The sequence below is a fragment of the Hirsutella rhossiliensis genome, assembly GCF_020360975.1.
Source record: "Hirsutella rhossiliensis strain HR02 chromosome Unknown scaffold00003, whole genome shotgun sequence".
Taxonomy (NCBI): domain Eukaryota; kingdom Fungi; phylum Ascomycota; class Sordariomycetes; order Hypocreales; family Ophiocordycipitaceae; genus Hirsutella; species Hirsutella rhossiliensis.
This window is the reverse complement of record NW_025408669.1, coordinates 1,649,990-1,673,856: the sequence shown is the minus strand read 5'-3', so window position 1 is coordinate 1,673,856 and position 23,867 is coordinate 1,649,990. Positions and strand designations below refer to the sequence as shown.

Sequence of the window (23,867 nt, the reverse complement as noted above, 5' to 3'; positions counted from 1 at the left end):
AGCGAGCCCCACCACTTTACGCGTGGGGTCGCGTCGCGGTACGCAAGTACCATGACCGCCAATTCCTTTGCAAGAGGTACACGCACAGAATCTCCATTCTACCCAACGCGCCTCTCCCCTCTCTCCTTCACTGTTTCTCAGAGCTGCACATCACCAGCTGGCGCATTATATCCCGAGACTCATGGGGCTCGCGCTGCAATCATGGTCGCCCTCGAAGATGCGTCCGGGAGTCTGCTCCAAGGACCTGAGTGAGACCCATCCTCAATTGCAATCATCCTACGACCGTCCAGCCGCTCTAACTCGCTCCCTCCCCTCCCAGCAGCCATGTTCCGCATGAGGTCCCGCCCCGGGCAGCCTCCTCGTACAAGCCCCTCAGCACCTTTCTCCTCGACAAGCAGCGCTCCTATAAGCAGCAATATGGTGACATGTACTTCCTGCGCCTCACAAAGATCAAGCCCGCCGTCGACGAGGCGGCCAGCGCGGCCTGGGGGGGCACCGTGATCGGAGGCGAGGAGGCCACAAAGGTCGACCGGGTCCTCGACGTGCGCCAGGGCGAGCTGTGCTGGGTCTCGGGCACCGTCTACATGGATATGCCGCTCAAGCCCAACATTCTCGACGACGTGTCCAAGGACGTGAGTAGCGCCCGTCCGCTCGCTGTATGGCCCACCCCTGGCTGACGCTCCTGAAATAGCGCTGGATCTCGGCCCCCATCTCGACGCAAAAGTACTACTCGGAAGACGATGCCGATCAAATCATGCTCGAGGACGAGTCGGGCCGCGTTCAGCTAGTCGGCGAGCTGCTCAAGGCCTTTCCCATGGTCACGGGATGCATCATCGCCGTCATGGGTACCGAGAACAGCAGCGGCGAATTCGAGGTCATCGACATCAAATTCCCCGACCTACCCCCTCAGCCCGGCCGCTGGGCTCTCACTGGACCAGCGGCCTCCTCCAGCAAAAAGAGCAAGGAAGGCGTTAAGGATGAGGATACAGCAATGACGGATCGGTCGCCGGCTTCTGGCAACAAGATCGCCTTGGTTTCCGGCCTGTCCTTCTCGGGGACAGACGCATCTCACAGCCTGGAGCTAAGTCTACTGCTTGAGTATCTGCTCGGGGAATCCCTAGGGCCTCCGGCGCAGGCCGACGCGTCGCGCATTAGCCGACTCATCATTGCCGGCGACTCCATCTCGACCGCGGACCGCAAGCTCGACGAGGGCACGGCCGATAAAAAGGCCAGCAAAAAATACGGCTACGATGCTAGTGCGTATAATGCGCTTCCGTCGCAGCTCTTTGACGACTTCGTCTCCGAGCTGCTACCCTCTATACCCGTCACCTTGATGCCGGGCGCCCAGGACCCGGCCAACGCGAGCTATCCGCAACAGCCGATTCACATGGCCATGTTTCCCCGCGCGAGGAGATACGGCCCGGATCCTTCCAAGCCGGCGGCGCCGGCGGGGGCGCCGGGCTGGTTCGACACTGTGACGAATCCGTTCGAAGCCGAGGTGGACGGCTGGAGGATGCTAGGCACGGGCGGGCAGAACGTGGACGACGTCTTCAAATACACCGAGAGCGACGACAGGCTGGGCATGATGGAGGCTATGTGTCGGTGGAGATGCTGTGCGCCGACTGCGCCCGACACCCTATGTACGGAAACCACACACCCCTGGTGCGTTTCCCGTCACTGACTGCTTCTCAGGGAGCTACCCCTTTCAGGAAGACGAGCCCTTTGTGCTGAAGACGTGCCCGCACGTGTACTTTGTCGGCTGCCAGCCCGAGTTTTCGACCAGGGTGATCCAGGGGCCTGAGGGCCAGTCGGTGCGGCTCATCACCGTGCCTTCGTTTGCGGAGACGAAGGAGCTGGTGCTGCTCGACACGGAGACGCTAGAGGTAACCAAGGTCAAAATCGACGTGGCGTAGGTTTTTCCTCGTCTGTACGGGTAGAGGCGTCAATAAGGGGCAGGGCGTTGTGAGGTCGGCTATCAGGATACCCACGAGACTTGGAGAGAGGTGGTTGCGTACGTGCGATTACACAAGAGGCAAGGGGGCGGTTTCGATGACGAGGGTCAAGGGCAGCAGAGGATGCCTGTGTTGTGAGTTATGAAGCACCACGATCACGATGACCATCAGCCATGTTGCCCTTGCCTCTCTCATTGTCATTCACTGCTATATCTTGGCCCTACCAAAACGACCCAACCTCCAAGCCCTTTTAAACGGAAACCAGCAATGCCCTCGACGACCCTTTATCATGACCTGTCCTCCCCCCTTGGCCGAAGAAGTAAAAAGAAGGAACGCGAAAATGATAAGAGGGGCGGGAAGGGCTTCTAACTGATAGAGGACGCCCACGCAGCCTTAGAAACCGTCACCAATGTCCTCAAATGCATCCCACCCGCCGACGACGCGGTATACGTAGGACCAGCAAAACTTGCGAACGGTATCGCCGAGGCTCTGGAGAGCGCGGTGGACGAGCCTGGCCCTGCGCTTGCGCTCGCGGCGAATGGCTCTATCGGAGAGCCAGTCTCCAAGGCGGCGGGAACCGCGGCAGCGATCGCGATAGTAGCGGCGGGCGACAATCTCGGGTCGGCGGTCGACGGTGAGGCTACAGCCGGCGCGCTCGGCGGGACCGTCCATGTAGCGCGTCATAAGATCGACGCGCAGGAAGTGGCACTCGACGGCCTGGATGGCCTTGAGGACGGGCGAGTCGGGGGCGAAGAAGTCGACGAAGGTAAAGTGCTGCTGCTGCTGCTGCTGCGGCTCCAAGTCGCCGTCGCCTGGGCCGGGACCGCCGCGGGGGTCGCGGAGGGGCGCGACGCGGACGACGAGGGTCTGGATGTTTGCCGCGGGCCTGCTGCCGGGACCAAAGGTGCGGATGGCGCGGGCCATGGCTCGCATGGTGGAGCGGGAGAAGCGGTTGTGCTCAGCCTCGACGACGATGTGCCGGAAGAGGTGGCGGTACTTGTCGACGTAGATGTCGCACCTGGCCTTTTTCGTCCGCCTCCGCCTCGACCTTCTCCTCCTGCCTCCGTCTTCCTGCTCAGCGCGGCGATCCTGGTCCCAGTCCGAGGCGCTCTCTTGGCCATCATCGTCCTCGACCTCGACCCGCTCCCCGGGCGCGTCATCGCCGCCGTCGTCCTCTTCGTCGCAGCACTCATCCTCATCATCCACATACACGAGGCGCGACACGTCAGTGACGGTGGGCGGCGGATCGCGCAGGCGATAGAGGAACGTGTTTTCGCCGTACAGGACGGTGAGACCCTCGGCGCAGAAAAGCGGATGGGCGCGCAGGATGGCGGTGCAGAGGCCGAGCCCGTGCTGGCCCGCGCGCTCGCCCTGCTGCTGCCGCGTGGCCGGGTGGCGGTACACGAGATGCCAGCCGCTGTGGACGACGACGGGCGTGTAGGAGAGGAGGAGCTCGCGGTATATTTTGAGCCGCAGCTCGGCGGAGAGCTTGAATAGGCCCTCTGGCTCGCTCTCGGGCTCAGGCGTTGGCGTGGGCGTGGGCGTGTCCGCGCGCCGCTGCGTCTGCTTTCCCTTCCTCTTCGCTTGCACTATCTTGCGCTCTTTGGGCATGCGCTGCCTCGTCTTTTTCAAGCTCCTCTTGCGCTTCGGCCTCGTCGTCATCTTTACCTGCCTGCCGAGCATGAACCCCGGGTGGTCGCGCGAGTCGTCCATGGGATCGGGGATCCACGGCGGCGCGGCCTTTACTGACTGCGGGTTGCCAAAGGCGTCGTCCGGCAGCTCCCAGTCAGTGCGGAAGTCGTCCCTGACCGCTGGGACGACAGGGAAACTATCCCCAGCGGGCGTTGGGAGGCCTGTCGCCTCGTCGATGACAGTGCCGTGGCCCAAAAGGATGCGCTGAAGCTCGTTCCCTTGTTTGCGCTGTCTGCTTTTTGTGGCCCCTGCATAGCCGGCTCTACTGACCTGGTTTTCTGGTGTACTTCCCGGCAAAGACGAAGAGGTGTCGGAGTCGTCGTCGGGCGGAGTCCAGAGTCTGTAAGTCAAGGATGAATCATGTTCGGGCGAGTTCTGGCGTGAGGAGGCGGGATATTCTGGTCCTCGCTGGGTAAAATCAATGTTCATCAGCCAGCCTTCGATGACCTGGCTTTGCGTTGCCGGCCTTGGGTCTTGCAGAGCGGCATTGGTCGCCGAGGTTGATGCTGGTTCCGCATTCCCACCATTCTCAAAGTTGTCGTGTGCTGACTGGGGCTGGTGTTCGGGATTGGGGTCCTCGGTCTGATCAGGAGATGGGTCTCTCTGGGAAATCATGGCCTCACCGCCGTTCTCATTACCGACTTGAGCCCACTGGTGTTGGTGTTCGGGGTTAAGGTCCTCGATCTGATCTGGAGACAGATCTCCCTGAGGATAGAGAGCCTCGCCGGCGCTTTCATCGCCGCCTTGGGCTGGCAAGGGCTGGTGATCATGGTTGTGGTCCTCGGCAATGAGGGGCTGGTCAGGAGAAGGCTCTTCCTGGGGATGAAGGATCTCGGGGTCAGGCTGGCCGTCGTCCTGCTGCGGAGGGCTCGCGTCTCGGTGGTTCTGGCCATCATCTCGATCTGTCATATTGAAGGGCGATGAATGATGAGGTCAGAACGGATGAAGGGGTTGAGGGACTTGACAGAGGCCTTGGGGAGGAGAAGAAGGAAGAGGAGGCAGTCTGAGAGGCCGTGGAGAAGTGAAGGAGAAAGGTGTAGGAGAAGTGCTTTATATCGTGCTCACGAAGCACGAGTTTCGCCGGCAGAACACCGCATCAAAGCCGGTAAAGGCGTGAGGGATTGAGCTTGACGAGCGAAGAAAGGAAAGGAAAGGGAGCTGGAGGGAGGGAGTGTTCAGAGCATCTTTCATTCATGTTGATGCGCAAGTTTGGCGTGCAGCTTTGTGCGGCTCGCAGCGACGAGGACACGGCATGGTGTTGACCTGAGCAACGTCTTCAGCTACGCCCCAGCGCCAGTCTACGTACAGAGCAACGGGTTGAACTGTTCCAAAGCGCACATGTAGATCATCTTCTGCCGGCCTTCTGCGCACACTTGCGAAGCACGAGGTGGGCATCATGGGGAAACAGCCTCCACATAGAACCACTGTCTACGTAGGCGACATTGGGAGGTCAGTAAGACGTTTTGAGCAGGATTACGCCGCCCATTCATGCCAAGTTGAGGCGCTGGCGGGCCGTGTTTCGGCGTCGTCATGGGCAGTGGTTTTGATGCACCGGTCGTTGGAGCATTTGTCGGGCAAGTTTTGGCAAATGCCTTTATTTTTCATGCGCATGTTTCGTTTTGAAGTGACGATGAAGACGCGGGAGAGACACAGGGCGAGACAGTCCTTCTGCCTGCTTGTTTCTTTCTCTCTCATGTGTTTGTTTCGTCGAGGCCGGAGGTGCAGAGACGCGGTTATTATTGCACGCGGTAACGTCGCTGATTGGCTGCTGTGGCTGCGGCGGCTAGCGTACCTGCCTGATTAGGAAACCGGCTGCACTGTGGCCGGACAGGGCAAGTTGGGCTACGACGCCGAGCCGAAGACGGAAAGAGCTACGGAGTGCCTCGCTGCGAGGTGCAAAAAGATACTTTCATGTGCATGTACATGTGTGCGTGTAAAGGCACATGTATGTACATGCAATGCATCATGCATCTGTTGAGCATCATAAAGAGCTGCCGGAGAGAAGAGGAGGTCTTGGAGTCCTTCAGCAGCATCGACGCGTAGAGAAAAGTTTCTGGGAGAAGCGGCAGCTAATTCAACGGCAGAGCACCCGGATAGGCAAGATCAAGCGGTCCGACCTGTACAGCCAAACAGAGAGGTTGGTTTGCACAAGAGCAACAAGGGCGGGCCTAGAAAAAACAAGTCCAGGAGAAAAAAATATGCCAGAGGGGAAACCTTGCAGGTGCTTTAAACTACGAGGCCCCACGGAGGCTGAAATCTCCATGCCACTATTACCCTATACTTTGGCTCTTTTTACCCTATACTTTCGCCCCTTTTACCCTATAACAACGTAATCGGGTGCAATTGCGATGCAGGGGTATCGCTAGCACCGCACTGCATCGCCAATGTAGACGGTACCTGTTCCATGTGCCCAGAGGACGCGCAGGCCCCGACTGCCGCCGCGAGTCGCGGATACCTGAACCCAAGGCCCATGTCGTCGTCGTCCCCATTGAGGCATAAGTACCGGATACATGCATGGCTCCCGAGGTGCACAGTCTAGGTACAGTATCTTCTCGCAGCAACAACAATCTTTTGCTCACCGACCTTTTTGCAACCGCATGTTGGTCTGGCTTTTCGTCGATGAACAAAATAAACAGCGCAAAGTCACATTCTCGACCTCGCTCCCCCATCTTTCTCGTGCCTAGCTCGATGGGCCGTATCTGCGACCGCTGTCCCCGTGCATGCCGAGCCATGTCCGCCTTCTCTCGTCCGTCGTCGCCAGCCCGTCTCTCGTGACCCCGATCTCTTCACGCCCTTCACACCCGGTCTCACGTGGCCGTGCGTTACATACACCCAAGGACGGCGATATCGGACCGTGTGAGCCCATGACGGCCGGCATGGGCAGGCATCGGGGCCTTCTCGACGCCCTTTCACTCGGATAACTGCATTTCTCCAGCACGGTCCCACAAAGCTTGTCTCGGCCCACCCTCGTGGTCCCCTTTCTTGGTAATGGAAAGCGAGAGATACAAGACCAACAGCCAGCAGGACGGTACACAAGGGAGCCTAGTGGCCGCCTTGTGCGAGGTACAGCATCCGCATACACGTGGAGAGCCATTGTTTGATCTTTGCCGAAACGAGCGCACGCTTTCGGCCTGTTGGCGAGCCAAAATAGCAACTGCCCAGGAACGAACGGTCTAGAAAGTCGTACACGGTACCTGCTGACCGCGGACAACTCAGGACTCCCCCATTACTACGCAAGACGCACCTTCTATTTAATTCCCCGGCTTATCTAGGCGCCGATCCATCCAATGGACCGCTCGCTGCCGGCTCTTCGCGATGCGCTTGTCGTCCACGACCATGGACCGGCGGCCTTACACGAACGGCCACCATCTTCTCCCGGATACTCCCTAGCTGAAGCCGGCATTCCGGATGCGAGGAGAACGGGAGGAAGAAGAAGAAAGAAAAAAAGGGGAAACGGCCATGTACCGGGTACAAGTGCTCCCTCTCCAGACACTACAGGGGTCCACCATCCCATCTCCACTCCGTCACCACCTCAAACATGGACATGCTTCCCAAGGCTTGCCGGCTTGCGGCGGATACGAGCTGTCCTTATCTTCTGTCTTTGGCTGACCCGACACCCCGGGCCCGTTCCCGTCGGTATATCAGTCCCCTTCTATCCGCCCCCAGTCGCTCCCGTCTGCTTGGGCCAGCTGGTATCAGGACTTATCTCTCCTTATCTGCCTGAGCTTCAACAAGCAACTCCCGTGACTCAGATCGTGGCCCTGGCTTATATCTACCGTTGGTTTCCGCTGCCTGGCTGCCTGGCCGTTGAGCAGACATCACGTCGCCCTCTCTCATCTTCTACTTGCTCCAGCTAGCTCTTGCTTTCCCCCAGCCACTCTCACTCTCGTCCCCCTCCTCTGCCCACCATGGGCTCTCTCGGAACCGAAGCAAAGCTCCCCTGGAGCGAGACGCCATGCGTCTTCAGCCCCCAGATGTCCCGGGTCGCGGGCTGGTACGTTGGACGCCAGCGGAACTCGTCGACCCTGAGCTGACATTGGCCTCTCCCTCTACAGCAACATATACCTCAAGCTTGACAACCTTCAACCCAGCGGCTCCTTCAAGTCTCGAGGTATTGGCAACCTCATGACGCGCGCCGTCGCCGCCGCCCCCGGGGATGTTCACTTCTACTGCGTCTCTGGCGGCAACGCGGGCCTCGCCTGTGCCACCTCGGCCGTGGCCTTGCGGAGGCCCGCCACCATTGTCATTCCCATGACCACGTCCAACCTGATGAAGAACAAGCTCCTCGACCTTGGCGTCGAGGTTCACCAGACGGGCAAGAACCTGGCCGCCGCTGACGAGTATCTGCGAACCGAGCTTCTGCCCAAGGACCCCACCGCCGTCTACGTCCCGCCTTTTGACCACCCCCACGTCTGGGACGGGGCCTCGACCATTGTCCCCGAGCTGAGGAGCCAGATGGACGTTCCCATGGACGCCATTGTCTGCAGCGTCGGCGGTGGCGGCCTCTTCAATGGCCTGATGCAGGGCATCGAAAGCTACCCCTGGTCCGGCAACAAGCCCGACGTCGTCTGCGTCGAGACGGCCGGCGCCGACAGCCTTAACGCCTCCCTGCGCGCCAACGCCCATGTTACCCTGCCCGAGATCACGTCCATTGCCACCTCCCTCGGCTGCTCCCGCGTGTCGGCCGAGTCGTGGAAGTGGATCCAGTACCCCAACACGCACAGCCTCGTCGTCTCCGATGCCGATGCCGCCATCAGCTGCGTCCGCTTTGCCGATGATGCCCGCCACCTCGTCGAAATCTCGTGCGGCGCCGCCCTGGCTACCGTCTACCGGGGGGACCTGAGGGAGCGCCTGGGCCGAGGCCTGACGGACGGCGAGTGGGCCGACAAGAACATTGTTCTCATCGTCTGCGGCGGCTCTGGCGTGACGCTGGGTATCCTCGACCAGTACCGGGCCGAGTACGGGTCTCAGACGTCCATCAAGGCATAGCGGGGACGCGGTCGGGGCGTTTTTACTTTGGATGCATGGCGTTGTTGGCGGTTGCTCCCCTTGTCCTCCGTCCTTATCGGTTTAATAACAAGGATTCTTGCGTGACGGAGCTCTTGGGATATGCTCCACGATGCTCTCGATGCCTTGCCCTCTCCCTGGTGGCCCGGCCGTCCCTCCCACGCGGGATGGGGTGTTGTTGGGCTTTGTGGGTTCTTCGCCTACGTCTCGGGTTCCGGAGACCCACGAACGATGATTTGTGGCCCAAGCTTCACGCAGCCATGCGCCTTGGCCAGCCTTTGCTGGCCCAGCCATGGTTCAGCAGGAGATGTGACTGGCGCTGCAGTGCTTGCGGCCTTGGGTAGCAAACCATCTTCAGGGCACAGCAAATGGAGCCCATCACCACATGGGACGGGACGACATGCTCTGTTCCGGAACCCCCCTCTTTTTTTGGACAAGTATTTTTCACGGTCTGGTAAAACGCGTGTGCTTTTGCTTTTGGCGTCCGAAAAAGCGACACTTGCTTGGGATTTATCGTGGCGCGCCTGTCCGCTGGAGTGGCGGGCGACGACGCATTGCGTTGCAATGGGAAGCCTCCTCTAGAGAGAGTTTGAGAGATATTATACAGGCGAGAGAATAGCGTGATTGCGTAAGTGAGGGCGCGAGACATTGCTTAGAGAAAAGTTGGAAGATATGCTAGATGAAGAGAGACGTTTCCGTGTGAGGGACTCGGGAATCCCCTTTGCGCCGGGATTGACTACTTCCAAAGCCTGGGCTGTTTGCATTGGACGTGCCGCTTTGTCCTCCGTTGTGACTCTGCTGTGAGGATGCAAGATTGGCAGTGTGTAGACGCCGAATGTTTATTCTGCACCGTAGATGGAGCTGCGAACTGGGCGTGAGCGAAAGAGCAAATCGCTTCTTTATATAAGTCTTTATCTCTAAGAAGAAGAAGAAAAGCAAAGAAGACACAAAAGGAATCATCACAGCGTGTAGTTGCAAAGGTGGACCAGTCAGCTCCGAGGCGGGGCCGCCCGGGGAAGGGGGGGGGTTCTCCGGGCCCCGGCTGCGGGACGGGTGAGACGAGTAAAAAGAGGGGGGGGGGGGTTAAAGCGGTGAAGTATCCGTATAGTGTAGATGCCGCGTGCAGTTTCACGGAAGGGGGCTTCCTCCCCGGCGCCGCGTCCTCGTCGCCACCCGCCGCTCCTCCGCCCGAGTCTCCCCACGCACTCAGGCCCTGCGCGCCTCGGCCTTGCCCCCGGCGGCCGTCTTGCGCTCGTCGACAAAGGCGCCCATCAGCTGCTGCAGGTCCGGGTTCTTGCGCGCGAGCAGCAGCACGTCGGCCGTGGTGACGGTGGCGCGGCCGGCGTGGCTGCTGAAGCTCTCGAGGTCCGTGGCCACGTTCTCTGCCGCCGGCGGTGCATCAGCGGCCATCGCGATGGCTTTTCTCCTCTCCTTTGCGTGAAGGGGGCGCTTTTGAGACGTCGGCTCACTCCCTCACTCACCGGACCATGTCCCAACGCCATGGGAAGGGAAAAAAAGAAGAAGCAGAGCGGAAACAAAAGGGGGAAGCATACCGATTTGAGTCCAGACCAGCTCCGTCAGCGCACCGATGAACTGGGGCGTGGCGTTGAGCCCGCGCCGCATCGACTCCTCGTCGACAATCTGGCCGACGGCGAACCACAGCGCCGACTTGAGGCGCTGGAGAAAACACATGCCACCATCAGCAACCCCCATTCACCCATCTTGAGACTTGCACAACGAGAGACAAAAAGGGGGGAGAGAGGGGGAGAGGCCGTGTGTAGACACAGAACATACCTCGCGATCATCCTCGCCCGTCGCGTCTGCCATGGGGTCGACGGCGCCGGCGCGATATGCCCAGGGAAGGCGACGAGAGTTTGAGAGCACGGGACGAATAGAGTGCAACGGTCTGAGAGAAGGGGGAGGGTGAGCTGGTTGCACGCGTCACAGGTCGAGTTGCTTGGACTGAATGGTGGCGATGGTTGCGGTGAAGCAAGTTGCGATAAGACGGCGGCTGTATCGGGTCTGGGGCGGTCCGGCGGCGCACTGTGCCTGTCCCTATAGGTGGGGCATCACCACTACACGCGTGCCCCCAGCTACAAAAAAGGGGTTCTGGCCATGGCATCAAATCGGCCGTTGCACAATGGCTTTCAACAAAGCTACAGGAGCCCCAGGAATGCCTCAAAGGGTCATGTAGTTAGGCGGTTACCATGCCATGCTCTCATCTGTCCTACATCTGCTCTCCCCTCCGCTTCACTCACAGCCTTCCCGCCCTCTCCGGGAAGAAGAGCGGGAACAAGAATTACATTCTACGAGAAAGTCATGTCCACCCTCATTTCACCCCCGCCCCTCCCTCTTTGTACAGACAGCCCCGAAGGCCCCGTCTAGTTCCGCCGATGCACGTTTCGCCGTCCATTCTGCGCCGGTGGCGCCGGTCCTGGGGGTGCCGGCGGTGGTGGTGGAGGGGGAGGCGGCGGCGGCGGCGGCGTGGCAGCCTTCTTCGTGTACACAGACAGCCTGTTGGAGGCGCCGCAAAACTCAAGCGGGTTCCCGCCGCACAGCATGCCGCACTCCTTCTGCGGCGCCTCCTTGCTTGACACGTCGAGCGCGTCTCCGCAGTAGCACTCATGCCCGTACTCGGTGCCAAAGTACTTGGATCCCTTGCAAAACTCGCCGCACTTGGCGTTGGTCATGCCCTCGACCGCCGTCGCCTTGCCCGCCAGCGCGCGCGTGCCGTTGCCCTCGGTCCGGCACCCGACGAGCACGTAGTCGCCCACCGCCGCCGGCTGCTCCGGCTGTCCGCCCGTCGCGTTGGCGTTCATGTACAGCTCGAGCCGGTTGCTGGCGCCGCAGTACTGGTACGCGTCGCCTGCGCACGGCATGTTGCACTCGGCCAGCGGCGCTTGGGTTCCCCCGCCGACATAGCTGCCGCAGTAGCACTCGCTGCCGTACTCGGTGCCAAAGTACTTGTAGTCCTTGCAGAACGTCCCGCACGCGTCGTTGGTCATGGCCTTGTCGATCGTCGCCTTCTGTTCCAGCGCCCGCACGCCCTGGCCCTCGGCCCAGCAGCCGACCAGCGTGTAGGGGGCCACGGTGGGCTTGTGGATCAGCGTCGCCGTCGGTGTCGGCGTCACGGGCGCGCTCGTCGTCGAGTACAGTTCCAAGCGGTTGCCCGCGCCGCAGTAGTCGCTGGCGTTGCCTCCGCAGGGCATGTTACACTCGGCCAGGGGCGCTGTCTGGCTGCTCGGCGACAGCGAATTGCCGCAGTAGCCTGTCACGGTGCTGTTAGCCTGGTGCATGGAGCCGGATATTCTCCCCTCTCAAAAGAGGAGGTATCGAAGTAAGGAGAAGAAAAGTATACAACAAGAGTGTCGAGGAGAACAAAAGGGGAAACTCACACTCTCGGCCATACTCTGTTCCCCAGTAGTTGTATGCACTGCAGTACCCCATGCACTTCTCAAGCGTCATCGTGTCATTGGCAAACGAAATGCCAGACAGGGCGCGGGTGCCGTTGCCCTCGGTCCAGCAAGACGCCAGCCTGTATCCGCCAACGGCCTGGCGGTGTTGTGGGGTCACGGTCGGGGCCGCCGTCGAGACGGTCGTGGTAGGAGGAGCCGTCGGGGCCGCCGTCGAGGTCGTGTTCACGGCTCGGCGACCCAGCGTCTTGTACGCCACAGACGTCGACCCGGCAGGCGTCGATGCGGCCGATGAGCTGGCTGGCGGCTCAGCCGCATCGCAGGGCGCGGCGCCGGCAAACTGTGCGCAGGTGCCACCGATGCTGGCCAGGCTCTTGAACCCGTCCGTCTGGCCGTCGGCGGTGACGTCGACGTGCGACTCATAGGCCAAGCCACCCTGAACAGTGTACTCGGAGGCGAAGAGGGTGTACTTGCCCACACACTTGCCCTTCTTGAGCGCGATGGACTCATTCTTGAGCTGTGGGAGAGGGCTGTTGGTCTGGGGCACCTTGTACCAAACAGTGGCCTTGGGGTCGCCTCGGCCGGCCACGTCGTTGCGGACGGCGGCGACGACGGTGAGGGCGCCTGTGGACCCCCGGATGCAGCTCTGCGGCGCCTGGAACAGGACGTCGTCCCGCATCGGATACCCCTTGCCGTTGTTGTCGTAGAGCTTGCTCTCGCCGCCGGCGCCGTGGACAGTGACGGTAAAGGACGAGATGCCCGACGAAGCTGGGATGGTGGTCTGGATGGGGAAGAAGGAAAATGTATCGTCGAAGCCCTTGCCGACGCCCTGGACGGTGCTGGTGACAGTGCAGGAGCTGGAGCCGCAGTCGGCCGACCCCTTGCGGTCCTTGTAGTTGATGCTGATTTTCTTGATGCTGTTCTTGGGCAGGCCTGTCGTCTTGACGCGGATGTAGCCGGTCCAGACAAGCGCGTTGCCGCCGTTGGCCAGGGTGAGCTGCTGGTTGACGGGCTTGACGGTGTAGGGGACGATGGGGTCCGTCAGGGTGACGCCGTCGGGCACCACGTCAATCATCTTTTGCAGCACCTTCTTGCAGATGGCCTTGAACTTGACGGGGTCGGCCATGGCCTCGATCGTCTTGTTGTTGTCCGAGTTGAAGATCTTGAAGTCCGAGTTGCGCCTGGCCTTGACCGAAGGCCCGACGACCAGGGGGTTCTTGGTCTTGCCGGACAGGTACTCGGTGACGACCTTGTTGTCGAAGACGGCGGCAGTCGAGTCCGAAGGCGCCTGACCGTCCTTGACTCCCGGGGGCGTCAGGTCGGGGAACTCTTGCTGGTGGACGCCGCCGAGGGTGTGGCCGCAGGCGACAAGCTGAATCATCTCCTCGTTGGTGAAGCCCATGCGCTCAAACTGCTGGCGGAAGATGGGGATGGAGTTTTGGGGCTGGGGCACGCCCGTGGGTCCCTTGCCCGTGGCATCCTTTCGGCCGGCGCGGATGGGCACGGCGGGGCCGCCGCAGGAGCGCACCGACGTGTAGATGCCCATGGCGATGAGGTCGGCCAGGCTGGACTTGGGGGAGACGTAGCGGGACATGAACTCGAGGGTCGTCTTGTGGCCGGGCCCCGTGTTCTCCGAGTTGGTGAGCTCGTACTGGAGGGAGCCGTCGAGGCCGCCCGTCTTGAAGTAAAAGTTTGCCGTCGACATGTCGTGAAAGGCGGTGCGGAGCCACTCGGCGGCGTTGAGGCGGCCCGGGCCCGAGGCCTGGTTGGTGCAGGGGCTCACCGTGTCGGCGAACTTGCGGGCGCGGAACGAGGTGAGCTGGTACATGATTTCCTCGAGCTCGTCGACTTCGGAGGGCCAGGTCGGGTCGGCCAGCGCACCGCCGGCCAAACCCCAGAGGGCCAAGAGGACGGGAGAGGCGCGCATGATGGCGCCGGGGGGGCTGCAGCGCCCAAACACAAGCACCTTTGCTGCGGAAAAGGGCAGTAGCCGCGCTTCTATAAGACGGAGAAGATCGACTGGGGAGAGGTGAGGAAAACCAAGGCGACGACCGGCTCAGGCGCTACGGAGAAAGAGAGCGAGGGAGAGCGAGGCAAGCTCCTGGATAACGGCGGACGAGGAGAGCAGTCGCACCAGGTCAGCAGCGCAACCGACGGGCGACGACGCGGGGGTTATAAAGGAATCAGAGACGAGCAGGGGAAAATCCAAGGCCATGAGGAGCCTATTCCTGATGACCGGCCTGAAGCCAGGCGGGCGCACGCTCAGCTGGTGCTCCTCCACCACCACCACCACCACCACCACCACCACGGCCATGGCGGCGGGCAAATGACAGGCAGGGCGGGCCAAAATAGCCCGAGCCTGGTCTCGCCCTCGGGGTTGCAGTGCAAGTGAGAATGGTTGCATGGGACCGGGGTGGGAATTGCAGTCGAAGAGGGTTCTTTCGTATGCTGGCGCTTGCCAGAAGGGGGAGGTCATTGGGCGCATCGCTTGATCAGCTGTGCCGCGTTGGATGCTGCAGGATAAGCGACCGCCCTGTCACGCATCGTGCATGGCCATATGGGAGAGGGTTCGTCAAAGGGTCAATAGTCGCTGCGGGTGGCGCATCCTCAGCTGGGCCGTCGACGCCAAGAGGTGGTGATGCATCTCCACCATGGGTTCGTTCGCCAGGTCTTGGATCATGGTGTCAGCATTTCTTCGGCATGCCTTGCGGCCCCTGCCCCGGCTCGGCTGCGGGCCGGCGGGACAGGGGAGCAGGGGAGCAGGGGAGCATTGCCTGTTCCTTGCAGGGAGACGTTAAGTTGAACGTGATGCTGTGCTGGGCGAGTCTGACCACTGATTTCTCGCCTGCGTCTGCTCGATGTTTTGCCCGTCCTTTGCGCCGCACTTCGGAGTCGGTGGAGGTGCCGTCCTGGCGAGAGAAGAAGAGGGCGGAAAATATCACCGAGCAAGAGGCCGCAGTGCCCGCCGGCACGGTCGCATTGGCATGGCATCGTCGGCCAATCGTCTGGGTGCCTGAGTGCGTCTCAGCCGCCGATACGAAGCAGCATCTCCCCCCTCCCTGCTGTCCTTGAGTGGGCAGGGAAAATCTGACGATGCCCGCCATGTGCCCGGGGAGGCAGGAGGGAGGGAGGGAGGGCCTTGGAGGCATGTACTGTACGTACATACACTGGTACACTGTAGCAATTAATTACGGCCCTCGGCAAATCAACAAGACCGCCGGAACGTGCTGCCGGACAATGCCTGTATCCGTATCCCTACTCTCTGGAGCAGGCAGGCCAGAGAGGTGACACGGAGCATCGGTCTCGACCCGCTTCCCGCCCGGCCTGGCCACTGCGGTAAGCCGAGTCGACTCTCTCTCTGCACTGCGCAGCATCTCGTGCGACATGCACTCATTGCATTCGAGGCCGATATTGCCTGAATACGTACATTCACACCTTTTCCCCTTGTCGGCCCCGCCGCCCAGAGCCAGCCTCGCCGCCTGCAAACCCCAGCCTGTATTGACGGTGAGCCCTTTTGATTTAGCCTGTCAGCCAAGCCAAAGCGCACCTGCAGGCTATTGTTGTCTTGAACGTCGTGCCTCTTTTCTTCTGCTTCTCTTCTCTCCATTCCAGTCAGTCCCACCGCTCGTGTGATGCCTATGTGGACAAAGACAAACGGTCTCGGCTCTCTCCGTTGCCTCCCCCCGCTTACCCGCTGCTGTCTCGCCCTCTAATTATATCTCGTCTTTTTCTTTGAGCCCATTCCACGTTACGCAGTCAACTTTGTACAAGCCATGGCTAAATGATGCATAATCCTGCATCTGCGCCGGCCGTGAAACACGTGTGCTGTGCCCGACGAACCTGTCCGGGAGGCTTTAACTTACGCCCTGCAGCTTCACTCTCACCCCAAACCAAGACGACCGAGCGTCGGGCCATCTCGATCAACTTCACACAACTTGCCTAGCGCGCAAGCCGGAATCCTTTTCAGCAGGTTCCTGCTCCGTAGTGGAGAGCACGAGAGAGATTTGAGCGCAACAAACGGCCCCCCCCTCTCCCCCAGAAAAGTCAATCGTAGATACAGGGTGCGATACAGGGTACTGTGAAGAAAAGAAAGAGCGTGACATCATCATTCCCCCTGCCTCGGTTTCGGTTCGGGCAGACGATCGGCGCAGGCCATAATTATCCGCTTGCATCAGAGAGAGCGCCCGCTAGCAGTGGAGGCTTAAAGGGGCCCTAGGCAGCTGTTAGTATCTTAGTGCTAGTGTTAGTGTTGGTGCTTGTGTGAGAGCCGAAAATAACCTCCAGCTTTTCCTTGCTTGCACCTCCTCAGTGCGTGAACACTTTGTCTACTGTACTACCGAGTATCCGTAGTTACGTACTACAGTAATTACAGCACCTGCACCAGGAAACGACACTCAAGCCACAGTCATCCGACTTGAACCTGTGGCTCAGTTGCCCAATCGCAGGCCGGTGAGGATGCAGGGTCCTCCGCCACAGTGACGACATGGCCGGAGCTTAGCCTCGCGTCGTCTCCACCAGCCACGTCGTTTCGTCATGGCCTTTTCCAATTTGGCTCGAGCGTCTAATTATCAATTGGAATAAGTAGCTTGCCTATATGGAATCGGGGCAGGTGACATTTGCGTGGCTGATATCATCGACGCCGCAGGCTGTACAGTCCGTCTGTACGTAAAACTCTCTCCCCTACGTACGTCTCAGCACATCCTAGCGCCAGAGCCGAGGCAGCCCGGGCCTTCCAGCCAGCCAGCCAACCAACCACCGGGGACTGTGGCAGACGCAGTGGCCTGCCGGCAGTTGATAAGCAAGCCCTGGTCCATCCAATTCCGTCCTCTGTCCGCTCCTCGATCTCCTCCTCCTCGATCTCCTCCTCCTCCTCCTCCTCACCTGACCTCGGCTCCTTGGCCTCGGCTCCTCACCTCGGCTCCTCACCTCGGCTCCTCACCTCGGCTCCTCACGCACACACACAAACACACACCACCATGGGCGCCAAGTCGGGCCTCGCCCTCAAAGGCCTCCAGTGGCTCGTCCGCGGCATCCAATTCCTCTGCGCCGCCCTCATCCTCGGCGTCTACTCGTACTTCCTCGCTGCCCTGCACAACCACGCCCTGTCCATCCCCACCAGCGCCCGCGCCGTCGAGGGCATCGCCGGCGCCGCCGTCCTCTACACCCTCATCGGCCTCGTCCTGCTCTGCTGCGTAGCCGGCTTCCTCTTCACCTCGGCCATTGCCATCCTCCTCGACATCGCCTTTGTCGGCGCCTTCATCTACGTCGCCGTCGCCAACAAGCACGGCGCCGGCTCGTGCAGCGGCTATCTCGACACCCCCTTTGGCAGTGGCCAGTCGGGAGACACGGCCGAGGGGCCTTCCGACGGTTTCACCCCCTTGCCCAGCTTCCGCACCGCCTGTCGTCTGCAGACGGCCTGCTTCGCCGTTGCCATCGTTGCCATGTGAGACTACACCAGCCCACACCTCCGCATACAAGGAACCCAATCCTTGCTAACCTGCCGGTGCAGCGTCTTCTTCATACTCGCTGCCTTCATCGAAGTCGCCCTCGTCCGCCACCACCGCAAGGAGAAACGCTTCGGCCCCGGCCCCGCAAACAACTACACCTCGGGCTACGGCACCAAAGGCGCCTTTGCCGGCCTCGCCTCGCGCTTTCGCCGCAAGCCCAAGGCCCAGCCCGCCGACGACGCAAACGCCCTCCCCGAGCACACCCACCCGACCCAGCTCAACGGCGCCAACCGCCAGAGCTACGGCACCGAGACCACCGCCGTCGGCGCCGCAGCCGCCGTCCCCGCCCACGACTACGCAAACAAGCCCGAGGCCGGCTACGGCTACCAGCCCCACCACGGCGCCGCCGCCGCCGCCGCCGCCGGGCCCCAACCGCAGCACCCGCCGCCCGCCGCCCACCAATACAACGACGGTGTCTACGACCGCGCTGAACTCTAACTTTCCCTCTCTTTTCTTCTCTTTTCTGTATATGTCCTTTGTGGCATGGATTGGAAACCCGTACAAGTCTGTGACTATCGGACCCAAGGTCCATGATGATATACCCTGCCGCCTTGCGTAGCCGAGGCGTGTCGGAGAACCGTCTCGTCGCCAACGGCGGCTGCGAATTCTTGATGTACAAGACATTTGTTTTTTAAACATATCTTATGAAATTACGGTGCGATGCCAGGCGCCGCAACGTTGGATAATGATGACATCTTCCTCACTCGCCTGCTCATACTGCGCTGTCATAAATACCACCGTCACGCCCACCCCTCGACGTGCTCCGGCTCGCCCACACCATCGTCCGCCCCCATGTCAGCCCAATTCACATCCAGCTTCTCCAGCTCGCGCGTAAAGAAATCCTGCTCCTCGCGCATCGCCGTGCGGATGTCGGCCGCGATCCTGTCCGGGTACCGCCGCACGTTGCGCCAGTGCGTCAGGCTCCGCAGGCCCTGCTCCAGCGGCAGCGCCCCCTCCACCTCGGCGTCCACGTCGCTGCCCGCCAGCCACTCGTCCCGCAGCTCCGGCCGGCAGTGAAGGTACACGGCCGTGATGACTCGCATGTTGCTCTGCCGCCACTTGCGCCCGCAGTACGGCACCTGGTTCTTGAACAGCTTGAGCGTGTATAGCCGCAGCTCCTCCTGCGGGATCCGCAGCGACTTACGCAATATCGTCGACGACTTGTACTGCACCAGCAGCAGGTTGCGGTGCGCCTTGTTCTTGCATATCTTTTGCATCACCCGCAGGTAGTTGGTGAGCGAGAAGAAGTTGCGCCGCGAAAAGTCCGTGATGGGCTCCGCCGGCAGCGGATTGACCGGGTATCCGAGCTCGTCCACCTCGGGCCGCGTCGACGCCTGCCCGTCACTGCCCGCGTCTCCGTCGGCGTCCTCCTCGCCCTCTCTCTCTGACTCTTCGGGTGACCGTCGTCTTTTAATGGGGGCCGGCGCTGCGCTGTCATCGCTGTCGTCGCCGGCGCCTAGCTCATCTCCCGCGTGCCGCTCTCCTGGTCCGCCCTCATCCTCCTCGTCCTCGTTCTCCAGGTCGCTCTCCATCTTATCCTTAAACTTGGAGCGCAGGTTGCAGAACTGAAAGAAGCTGTTGTCCGAGTCAGACCTCTTGTCACAGCCGCGGGGGACAAGCCCTCTCACCTATTCTCGACGCGGTCCATCTTACTGTCCACCACCTGCTGGATGTCCTGGTGCGCAAAGAGCTTGAGAACGAGCGGGATGTAGTTAGAATCCAGGAGGAGCTGGGTTAAATACTCAAACTTGAGAACGTCTGCGTACATCGCTGTTAGCTGCCGACAAACGCTCACTGCAGGCCACAAAACTCACGAGAGACTCTAAGCCACTTCAGCAACAGGACAAGAATGCCCGTCATGGCCTTGGCCGTGATCTCGCGCGTCCTCGCGGCATCGACCTCCTCGGGGGACAGCTCTGGCTCGTCGCCGCGGCCCATGTGGGCCCCTGTGTCCGGTCCCCTATGCATCGCCGGGCCGCCGCCGTTCATGCCTGGGTTGCCGCCCCTACCAGCCATCCCATTGGACATTTGCGCCGCCTGCTGGGTCACGATGGCCGTCACATTAACCAGGATCGGCCGCAGCAGGACAATCACTAGCGACTGCAGATGGGGTAGAGCTTCTTTCTGCCGAGAAACACACGTCAGTAGGGGTCCAATATGTGGAGCCGAGGGGAGGGAGAGACTGCTCACGTAGAATCTCTCTACTGCAACCAGTCTCTGCTTGTCTCTGTCAGTCAGCCGGTCGGGTCTCGGGCCAAAATCTACTTCCATCTCTGGCGGCGGCGGCGAGTTCTTCTTCCTATCCTCGGCCTTGAGCTCCTGCAGGACCTGCTTCTCTTCCAACGTCAACTCGTCCAGGTCAAGAGGGTCGATTTCGTCGTCGTCGCTCTCCAGGTCCCAGCCGCGTTCGTACTTGAGAAACCGCTCGCGCTCATCCCACAGCTGCCGGGTCGCGCGACTCATCCGGACGCGAGACGAGAAGAGCTCGCCCGCCTCGAGGATCGAGGCCGGGATGTCGCTGCCCTCCCACTTTCTGCTGACTGCCGCATCGTGCATACCGGCCATGCCTTTGCCGCCGGCGCTGTTACTGGTGGCGTCGAGGGGCGGATACATGAAGGGAAAGTTTTGGTTCGTCTGGTAGTTTTGCTTCTTGCCGCCTTTCCCTCCAACACCGGGAGAGGGAGGCGGAGACGGGGCAGGAGTGGCGATGTGGACTGGTTGGTGAAGAATGGAGGCGCCGCCGCTTTGGGCATGGGCTGGCGTGGGGATGATGCCGCTGGATGCATTGTTTCTGGACGACTGATTCGGCAGCGGAGGGAGGAGGGAGTTGTTGTCCGCCTCGAGGGGGATGAGCGGCTGCGGAGGAACGTATGCCGGGTACTTGGAGGCGATCTCTTGACGGAACGCGTGGTAGTCCAAGGGTGACGCCGTAATAGTCTCCTTGTCCTTGCCGTCGGCGGCCACCTCGCTGGTGGCCTTTTTCAGATTCTCGAGCTCCTTGGTACCGCCAAAAACAAGCAGGATGGATTTCCAAAAGAGCAGGAAGATCTGCCAGGAGGTCAGTCGACAGCCGCCATGACATAATGCAAACCGCACGACTCACCTGAGTATGGGGCATGGCGTTTTGTTCGTCCCAGCGGAGTTTGGATGTCGCCGTCAGCATGACATCGACAAGTGAAGGGTTCAGCTCCACTGGTCCAGTATCAGCAGTGACGGTAACGAAAGACGGGCGCTGCAGAGGGCATGGCAGACTCACGTAGTTTTCCGTACGAAGAAGACATGTCGTCCGGGTCGTTGAGTGTTTCCTGAATGGTAATGTACATGATCGTCATGAGATTCATTAGCTCGTCCTGAGCCTCCTGAGGGCTTGTCTGCTGCTGGATGTCGCCAGACCTGAAATCCGTCAGCTGAGGCTCCAGTCGTCTCTTGTCCAAGGGAGAGACCAGAGGAAAGTTGGACGAGGCCGTACCAATGCACTTCAAAGCAGTTGCGCAGCGCCTCCCAAATGACAGGCAAGCCCTCGAGCGAAGTGAGGCACTCGACACCAGCCTTGATGGCCTGCAGCTGCGACGCGCTAGCCACCGACCTACCGGCGCCTGCTCCCGTCAAGCTGGGCATGGCTGTGTCGCCCCACCGGCCGAGCACCAGGTAGACGAGCTTGCCAATCGACGCCGACCGCAGGGCCGCGTCATTGGACTGCACGCCGGAAATGGCGGCCTGGACAAACCTGGCGCGCGTGTCGTTGTCGGCGTCTTCCCACGCGTGGCCTCCGCCGCCGCCGCCTGCCGCCGACTCGTGATTCAGGTGCCACTCAAAGGCCTTTTGCGCCGCGTTGAGCCGCACCCACTGCCAAAACTGGTACGCGAACCACTCGTCAATTTCGTCCGTGTGCGGGCCCATGTCCGAGTAGACAAAGTCGTAGGCTACGGGCTCGGCGCGGTTCACCTCGGCGACGATGCGGCGCAGCTGCAGGAGCGACAGGGAGTCGGTCGGCGCGGGGACTCCCTGCTGCTGCTGCTGCTGCTGTTGCTGTTGATATTGCTGCTGCTGCTGCTGCTGCTGCTGTCTTTCCCGGCCATGCGCAGGTCCCGTCAGTGGCGGCGGCGGCGGCGGCGGCGGAAGAGGAGGCCCCGGCTGGAGGGCATTGCGCGCGAGCCCGGGGCGCGTCGGCGGCGGTGGGGGAGGGGGCGGCACGGGAGGCTTCTCGAGCTCATCGGCGCCGGGTCCGGGCCCGACATCTGCGACTTGTCCGGTGTCGGCTACATCATCGGTCGGCGTGGCGGCCGGGGCGGCGTCATCGTCGGGGCCCGTCTCTTGAGGCGCCGCCCTGGTCGAGGGCCACAGGCTGTTCATGGTGGTGGTGCGGTCAGGCTATGAGGGATGCCCTTCCCTGGTGGCACATGGTGGGGTGGGGGCCGTAGCCGAAGGTCGGTTCCTCTGCCGGGTTCACTCCATTGATGCCGTCTAGTTGTCGGTTTGCGGCTTGCGATTTGGTTTGCGGGCGGTTGTTGATCTTCGAGCTGACGCGCGTCAAGGCGGCAGGTTGGCTGAGGGAGGTGGAGGGGTCTTTGCCGACCAACTCACTACCTACCTACCTACCTACCTACTGTACCTACAGTACCTAACTATTAGTTACCTCGTACCTTAAGCGGACCGATCCTGCGGTACCTGGCCCGTAGGCGGTAGGGCGCTAGGCGGTAGGGCGCTAGGACAGGGTGGTAGGTACATTGTGCTGGAGCCGCCCGCTCATTGGCCGCGACATGTGCCGTTGCTAGCAGAAGACACAAGAGTCTTGGTAGACTGCCAACGGCCTCTTCATTCAGAGTCGTCCGACTCACTCCCCTCCGCGCCGCCCCCATCCGCCGACGCCTTCTTCTCCTTATCCTTGGCCCTCCTCCTCAGCTTCTTCGCCCTATTCAGCCTCTTCTTCTTATCCTTGAGGTGCTCCTCCTTATCCATCTGCTTCTCCTCCGTCAGCTTCCTCGCCCGGTCCCTCTTCCGCAGCGCGATCCGCGTCTTCTTCCCCGGCCGCTTTCTCCCGGCCGACTCGCTGCTCTCCGCCACCGCGCCTGTTGCGGAAGTCGATTTCGCATTCGGAGAGGAGGCGGTGGCGGCGGCGGTGATGTGTGTCACCTTCCAAGGCAGCTCGAGGCCCCATGACCTCTGCTGGGACCGCGCCAGCACGTCCTCGCCGCTTAGCGCCGCAAACTTATACTGCCGCCTCAGCTCTGTGGGGAGTCTCGGGACAAGGTAGTATGACGACGGCCGTCTTGCCACGATACTGCCTTCGCCCTGCGCCTCGTTCTCCGATTGTAGCACAACCCTGGCCTTGGATCCCGCCGTGCTAAAGAGCCGAAACTCGAATTCACCCAGATCCTCATCTTGGCTTTCTTCAGCAACGGTCTCGCCTCGAGCTTGAGCGTCGCCCGATGGTCGAGAGTTGAACGCCTCGTTCTTGGCGCGAATCTCCTTGGGGGAAGGGCTTGGTGGCGACAAGATGCCCAAATTCAGGCCCAGCGCTTCTCCAATTTGCGCGTGCAGCTCTCCATCGATGCCCTCGTCGTCACTGCTGTTGAGCCAGCCCGACCCGAGTGACTCATTGATATCCTCGCGTCTCACTCTGTTTACAGGTCAGCATCAAGCCCAGCCAAGGGGACAAGCATGGGTCCAAAGGATGAGGACAAACCTCTTGGCATCCGGCAAATCGAACATGGCGTCCGTGCTCCCAGTTTCTTGGCGCGGATGGGAATGCAAGAGGGCTCTAGCTACGCTCGCTTATATTGAGTGAGAGCAGCTGCTGTCCCGACGGTTGGGACGAGCTCACGGGTGGCCAAGATGCGGACGGAATGAGAGACTCTAGGTCAATCAGCGGAGGTCCATTTCGGGCGAGAGGTTCTTATCTTATCTTATCTTATCTTCATCATTATCATTGTCTTATCGGCAACACCGTCGCAAGTTCTGCAGCTTCTACGGTATGGAGCTGGCACTGTGCTGTCAAGTACTGGTCTCGGCATTCATATTCGCCGAGGTACGAGGACTCGGAGCCGCCGCTACACTGTACGCACGCCAATGAAGAGACTCACTTGGCAGCAGATTCAACCGGAAAATCAAACATCACGACAAATAGCGCCAGGACGAGTCTCACTGTACATCCGATACTGGATATATTGCCCTGAAATCCGTTGCACCGTGAATATTTCAATATTTACCGACGCTGCCACCACACAGTACAACATGCTACCAGTAATAAGAGCATATAACAGTCGAGGCAACAAGAATTCATTCCATAAACACCG

At 60.8% G+C, this 23,867-nt stretch overlaps 8 protein-coding genes across 8 annotated transcripts; 3 read left to right on the top strand and 5 right to left on the bottom strand.

The window, feature by feature from the left end:
* Window positions 1–201: 201 nt before the first annotated feature.
* On the top strand, window positions 202–1,913 carry HRG_03041 (DNA polymerase alpha/epsilon subunit B domain-containing protein; the record flags this gene model as incomplete). The annotated part of the gene is made up of 5 exons (XM_044861512.1): window positions 202–248; window positions 320–632; window positions 692–970; window positions 1,025–1,640; window positions 1,693–1,913. 5 exons carry the CDS (start codon window positions 202–204, stop codon window positions 1,911–1,913), a joined length of 1,476 nt encoding a protein of 491 aa, XP_044722538.1.
* A 432-nt stretch (window positions 1,914–2,345) lies between these two features.
* Window positions 2,346–4,553, bottom strand: HRG_03040 (uncharacterized protein; the record flags this gene model as incomplete). The annotated part of the gene is made up of 1 exon (XM_044861511.1): window positions 2,346–4,553. One exon carries the CDS (start codon window positions 4,551–4,553, stop codon window positions 2,346–2,348), a length of 2,208 nt encoding a protein of 735 aa, XP_044722537.1.
* A 2,999-nt stretch (window positions 4,554–7,552) lies between these two features.
* HRG_03039 (pyridoxal-phosphate dependent enzyme domain-containing protein) lies at window positions 7,553–8,633 on the top strand (the record flags this gene model as incomplete). The annotated part of the gene is made up of 2 exons (XM_044861510.1): window positions 7,553–7,638; window positions 7,700–8,633. The coding sequence occupies 2 exons, from the start codon at window positions 7,553–7,555 to the stop codon at window positions 8,631–8,633; spliced, it is 1,020 nt and encodes a 339-aa protein (XP_044722536.1).
* A 1,224-nt stretch (window positions 8,634–9,857) lies between these two features.
* HRG_03038 (CENP-S protein) lies at window positions 9,858–10,478 on the bottom strand (the record flags this gene model as incomplete). Its single annotated transcript, XM_044861509.1, has 3 exons — window positions 9,858–10,033; window positions 10,205–10,328; window positions 10,446–10,478. 3 exons carry the CDS (start codon window positions 10,476–10,478, stop codon window positions 9,858–9,860), a joined length of 333 nt encoding a protein of 110 aa, XP_044722535.1.
* Window positions 10,479–11,032: 554 nt separating this feature from the next.
* HRG_03037 (WSC domain-containing protein) lies at window positions 11,033–14,378 on the bottom strand (the record flags this gene model as incomplete). Its single annotated transcript, XM_044861508.1, has 3 exons — window positions 11,033–11,919; window positions 12,047–14,062; window positions 14,132–14,378. The coding sequence occupies 3 exons, from the start codon at window positions 14,376–14,378 to the stop codon at window positions 11,033–11,035; spliced, it is 3,150 nt and encodes a 1,049-aa protein (XP_044722534.1).
* Window positions 14,379–17,040: 2,662 nt separating this feature from the next.
* On the top strand, window positions 17,041–18,009 carry HRG_03036 (uncharacterized protein; the record flags this gene model as incomplete). Its single annotated transcript, XM_044861507.1, has 3 exons — window positions 17,041–17,399; window positions 17,451–17,507; window positions 17,574–18,009. The coding sequence occupies 3 exons, from the start codon at window positions 17,041–17,043 to the stop codon at window positions 18,007–18,009; spliced, it is 852 nt and encodes a 283-aa protein (XP_044722533.1).
* A 302-nt stretch (window positions 18,010–18,311) lies between these two features.
* Window positions 18,312–21,924, bottom strand: HRG_03035 (uncharacterized protein; the record flags this gene model as incomplete). Its single annotated transcript, XM_044861506.1, has 8 exons — window positions 18,312–19,146; window positions 19,200–19,329; window positions 19,386–19,695; window positions 19,762–20,111; window positions 20,160–20,619; window positions 20,675–20,763; window positions 20,828–20,964; window positions 21,041–21,924. 8 exons carry the CDS (start codon window positions 21,922–21,924, stop codon window positions 18,312–18,314), a joined length of 3,195 nt encoding a protein of 1,064 aa, XP_044722532.1.
* Window positions 21,925–22,386: 462 nt separating this feature from the next.
* On the bottom strand, window positions 22,387–23,283 carry HRG_03034 (uncharacterized protein; the record flags this gene model as incomplete). The annotated part of the gene is made up of 2 exons (XM_044861505.1): window positions 22,387–23,191; window positions 23,258–23,283. The coding sequence occupies 2 exons, from the start codon at window positions 23,281–23,283 to the stop codon at window positions 22,387–22,389; spliced, it is 831 nt and encodes a 276-aa protein (XP_044722531.1).
* Between the last annotated feature and the right edge of the window lie 584 nt (window positions 23,284–23,867).